The sequence below is a fragment of the Pinus tabuliformis genome, chromosome 8, assembly GCF_031772625.1.
Source record: "Pinus tabuliformis cultivar Carrire ecotype Pingquan chromosome 8, CPIR1, whole genome shotgun sequence".
Lineage (NCBI taxonomy): Eukaryota > Viridiplantae > Streptophyta > Pinopsida > Pinales > Pinaceae > Pinus > Pinus tabuliformis.
Genome location: NC_142294.1, coordinates 1,832,822,265 through 1,832,827,140, shown reverse-complemented (window position 1 = coordinate 1,832,827,140; position 4,876 = coordinate 1,832,822,265). Strand labels below are relative to the sequence as shown.

Below are 4,876 nucleotides of genomic sequence, written 5' to 3'. Positions count from 1 at the left end.
TTTGATAAATATAAAATACTTATTTTGAAAAATATTATATTCAAAATTAGTAATTAAGAATTGTTTGAATAAATTATTGATTAAAAATATATATATTTTTATAAAAAATTATAAATTGAAATCCAAATAAAAATTGAGTATGGACACCTCCCTCTAATTACTACTCAGATTTTTGAATTATAAAAAAAATTAATTCTCAACTAATTTTAACTTTGTATTTTTATAACAATTAAAATATTAAAATGTCAAGCTTAAAATCTGAACTTTTATACTTAAAAAAATAAATAAACCAATTTTTTACTTTCTATTCAATAAAAAATGGCCTAAAGATTTAAAACAATAATTACCCTGCATTATACAGAAACGCAATTATAGCACTTAATATAAATTTTAAGAAGGTAGTGGATGGAGCTTGATGAAAATGTACCCATGTGATTAGTACAGATCTATCAAAGCCATAATTTCGTTAGCACATATGAGATTAATTAAATGGTCATTGGGCTGATGGCATGATTATTACAAATATCTGAACATATAACCAACTTCTGTCATTATGTAAAGTGGAGAAGCTTCTTTACCAGTAAGATAAATCAGTATAAACTAACTATAACATAAGTTGCAGTTATATTTCCTGATATGTTTTTTTATAAACTATTCCAAAGACATTCATATTATTCGTGTGTTTCCAAAATGTATGAAGACATTCATGGGATGCGTATCTATACATGAATGGATTTTGTAATTAGTAGATGCATGGGCATACACAGACAGGCGAAAAAAGAGGGAAGATGGAGAGTGATGGATGATGTGGGGGAGAGTGCAGAAGACCCCAACAAACAGTGTGTTCTCATTTGTATGGAAGCCAAATTGCTCTCCAGGAGTGCCCAAGAGGACCCCACAATACCATATACAAATTAAACTCCCTCCCATCCTCCTTGTGAAGTCCATTGAATTCTTGTCTTCCCCCCAGCTGAGGCTCTCTGAGACCAAGGTGAGATTCAGCCAGTAGTAAGCTATAGATTGATAGTTCAGAGAAAAGACTGAAAGGCAAAAATTATATAGACATAACAACGGAGAGAGCAGCACAGGAACCAGGTTGCATAATGGCTAGGCCTCAAAGATACAGAGGAGTCCGTCAGAGGCACTGGGGATCATGGGTCTCTGAAATCCGCCATCCCTTATTGTAAAAACTTTGTTCTCTGTCTATTCTGAATTCACCATGACTGTAAAATCTTGATTCTCTATTTATTGTGAATTCATGGCTGTAAAATCTCGGTTCAATATCTCTGGAGAAAATGCTGTTTTTGCACTGACTATATACATATCCATTTGGTTTCCATCTCAGAAACCCAAAGAGATTTTCAATTTACTTCGTTGTTTGGTTGCAATGTTTGTTAAGTATATGCATTGCTGCATACAATTTTCCTAACCTGGTGGGGTTGTTGGTTCAACATTTGTATATTGACAAGGCAGCTTCTTTTTGGCGTTGTAATTTTTTGATGGTTTTGCTGTTACAATATCACAATTCGGTTCCCTACATTTTGAAATGGCCGTTTGAATTGTCTTGAATTACATTTGATCTAACAGGACACTTCTGTTAGAACAAATAAATGCACTTACAGGTATTTTGGGTTGGTGTTTTAATGCAACATTGAGCACAATATATTCTGACTGTGACCATTGTAATCCATGTGTAATGTTGCTGCGAAACATGGCCGTCTGAATTAGCTTGAATTACATTTGATCTATCAGGACATTTCTGTTAGAACAAGTAAATCCACTTACAGCTCTTTTGGGTTGGTGTTTTAATGCAACATTGAGCACAATATATTCTGACTCAGAGCATTGTAATCTACATGTACTCTGTTAATAACGTTGCTGTGAAGTCTGGTATACTGATGTTGATTTTGATGTTCCTTATTGTTTGAATTGCTTTGTCATATATAGTATGACATGTTCTTTTCCATACTCTCCTATCTGTCAATTGGTATGCTTTGATTGAATTGCTGTGTAATGTACAGTTTGTATGTTTCTCTTTCATATTCTCAGATTTGTCAATTGGTATGCTTCTCTTATGGGAATTGTTATATGTATATATATACACTATATGTACTTGAATCTAGTATGTTGCACTTTTTTAGCCTTGTGTTGTGCTCATGGAGCTGTATGCTTTCTCAAACTAAGAACTAGGTATCAGTCTCTCATAGAGCTGTTTGACATGGAGAATTGGATATGTGCATTTCCAAACCAAGAACTCTGTATCCATCCTTCTGTATCAAGTATTTGGATGTAGTTGTTGTTCTGCTTTTGGTGGTTAATGCTGTTCAATCATATTGACATTGATATCTTTATGGAATGTTTTGCATGCAACTTGTAACATTGTTGATGCAAAACGTTGTGTTCAAAACCCCAAAAATTCTTTATCCCAACCTCGTTGATCCAGTGTTTCATATTTATATATCTTTGGTATTCTGTCTTTTGTGGTTTAATCTTGTATTCTCTTCTTGATACTGATGTCCTGATGTCCTGTTTTTAGTGGTTAATGCTGTTCAATCATGTAAAATTGATATCCTTGTTGAAAGTTCTACATACAACTTGTAATGTTGTTGATGCAAAATGTTGTGTTCAAAACCCAAAAAACTCTTTGTATCAACATTGTTGATCCAGTATCTCATATTTATATATCTTTTGTGTCCTATTTTTTGTGGTTTAATCTTGTATTCTCCTGTTGATTCTGATGTCCTTATTGTGATGGATAAATTATAACTTTTCTCACTGTGATCATTGATGTCCACGGTATTGTAGGAAGACCAGAATATGGCTAGGAACATTTGAAACAGCAGAGGATGCAGCACGAGCATATGATGAAGCGGCAAGGATGATGTGTGGGCCGAGAGCTAGAACCAACTTCCCATTCAATCCCAATGCACCTCCATCTCCATCTTCAAAGGTTTTGTCCTCCACGCTCACTGCCAAACTACACCGCTGTTATCTGGCCTCGATACAAGGACCGAGATCGGGTTCATCGAAGAAGGATGCCATGGCAAGAGCTGATAAAAATAACAATATACATAGCAGCAATCAGTCCCTCACTTGCTTAAGATTGGATAACGAAAGATCCAACAACATTGGTATTTGGCAGAAGAAAGCTGGGTCTAAGCAATCTGAATCAAATTGGGTTATGAAGTTGGAGTTGGATCATGATCAGCATGGAAACAGTACGCTGAAACGGGAGACAGATGATGATATTGCTCAAATGATTGAGGAATTACTTGACTGTGGATCCTTGGAGATCTGCTCTCCCATGACTTCTGCTGATTCTAGTATCAGTAGTGCAGAGTCGATGCTTAATTAGCCTTTCCAGTGAATGTTAAGTCTAATGGCCAGCATGAAATTTTGCATGAATCCTATTAGATTCTGGATGTGCAGGAGGAATTCTTACTCATGATCTGCAAATTTGCTCAGTCAAAGACTTGCAAGGTGCAATTTATGTGAGGCCATGGAAGTTGGAAGGCTTGATCTATCAGAGAAGTTTTATAAACTCAAACGTGATCTTCCACACCTATATTATAGTAGCCTAGCCCGATTTTGTTAAAGGGTTGTAGACATATAGGATATCATCTCTCTGATCTCTTTGTGCGCTCCTGGGAGACATGTATAATCAAGTTTCTATATAAATAGCCATTTGGCGTAGTCTTGTAGCTGTTGGCTTCTTTTGTTGAAGCTTGTGGCTAATATACTTCACTTAATGTATATCTACAAAAATTACAGTCAGTCCGCGCTCCAGTGATGATGGTAGGTGACCATGGCATGACTGATGGTAGAACAGATGCTTGTGGGGAAAATATAAGGAATAAAATATTTTACTATAGCATAGTTGGTGGGCAAAATTGTTCCCTGTATAAAATGATAAATGTATATATTTAGATGTCCAATAAAGCAGAGAACTCTTTTTTCACCTAGAAGACTCTTTCTATTAGACAACATTTTATTAAACCGTCTTTGAAGCATCTCCAACATGGGAGTATTTACAATGAGTTAGGCCTATTCAGAACCCTATACTTATGCCTGGAAACCTTTGATTGACAAGATAACCTAAAGGCAAATAAAAGGTAACCTAATGGCAAGCACGAGCAGAAGTGTGACCACAAAGACCAAACATGTAGCAGGAACCTGCTTGGCCTAATAGGGCAAGTCTTTTAGAAGCAGTTTAGGTTTTATTTATTTATATTATTTTTGATTTCATGGAAAAAAAAATTGAAATTATAGGGGTAGTCTAATTGTTAGATGTTTTTGCCTTTTTCCAGTCATCTTTTCTGGCCAATTTTACTTGAAATCTAGTAGGGATTTCTTGAAATTTTAAGTTTTAGCTGTGTAATCTGCAGAATAAATTGTCCTGAGGTTTTTTCAGGGTGCTGAATTTATCTATATTTTCATAAATGCATTTTAAACAACTAAAATTCATGGTCTAACCAAAAATTGTATTGTCAAATTCAGACTAAAAAGCAACAACATCTAATAGTTAAACTATATTGAATGAGTCTTCAACTTTTTTCACAAACAAAATTGGCAGTGCTAAAATCTTTACCATTGTTTTTTTTCAAATTGTATTATTTTATAAATATTTGATTAAAATTAGTAAATTGAAATAAATCAGCTCAGATTTATTTTAATCTAAACTTATTAATAACAAAAAAGTTTGTGCAAACCTCTACTGATGACTACAGAATTAAGGTTAATAATAATTAAAAGTTTATATAATATATATATATATATATATATATATATATATCACTGTAAAGTGCACTTCTTTCCAACGCAACTAAACTAATTAAAATTTTCTATTCTAAATTGGTTTAATCAATGCTAGTTTGAC

General features: G+C 34.0%; 1 protein-coding gene across 1 annotated transcript; it reads left to right on the top strand.

The window, feature by feature from the left end:
* Window positions 1-780: 780 nt before the first annotated feature.
* Window positions 781-3,874, top strand: LOC149243600 (ethylene-responsive transcription factor ERF003-like). The gene is made up of 2 exons (XM_089367835.1): window positions 781-1,183; window positions 2,806-3,874. The coding sequence occupies exons 1-2, from the start codon at window positions 1,104-1,106 to the stop codon at window positions 3,353-3,355; spliced, it is 630 nt and encodes a 209-aa protein (XP_089223961.1). The 5' UTR covers window positions 781-1,103; the 3' UTR covers window positions 3,356-3,874.
* Window positions 3,875-4,876: the final 1,002 nt, after the last annotated feature.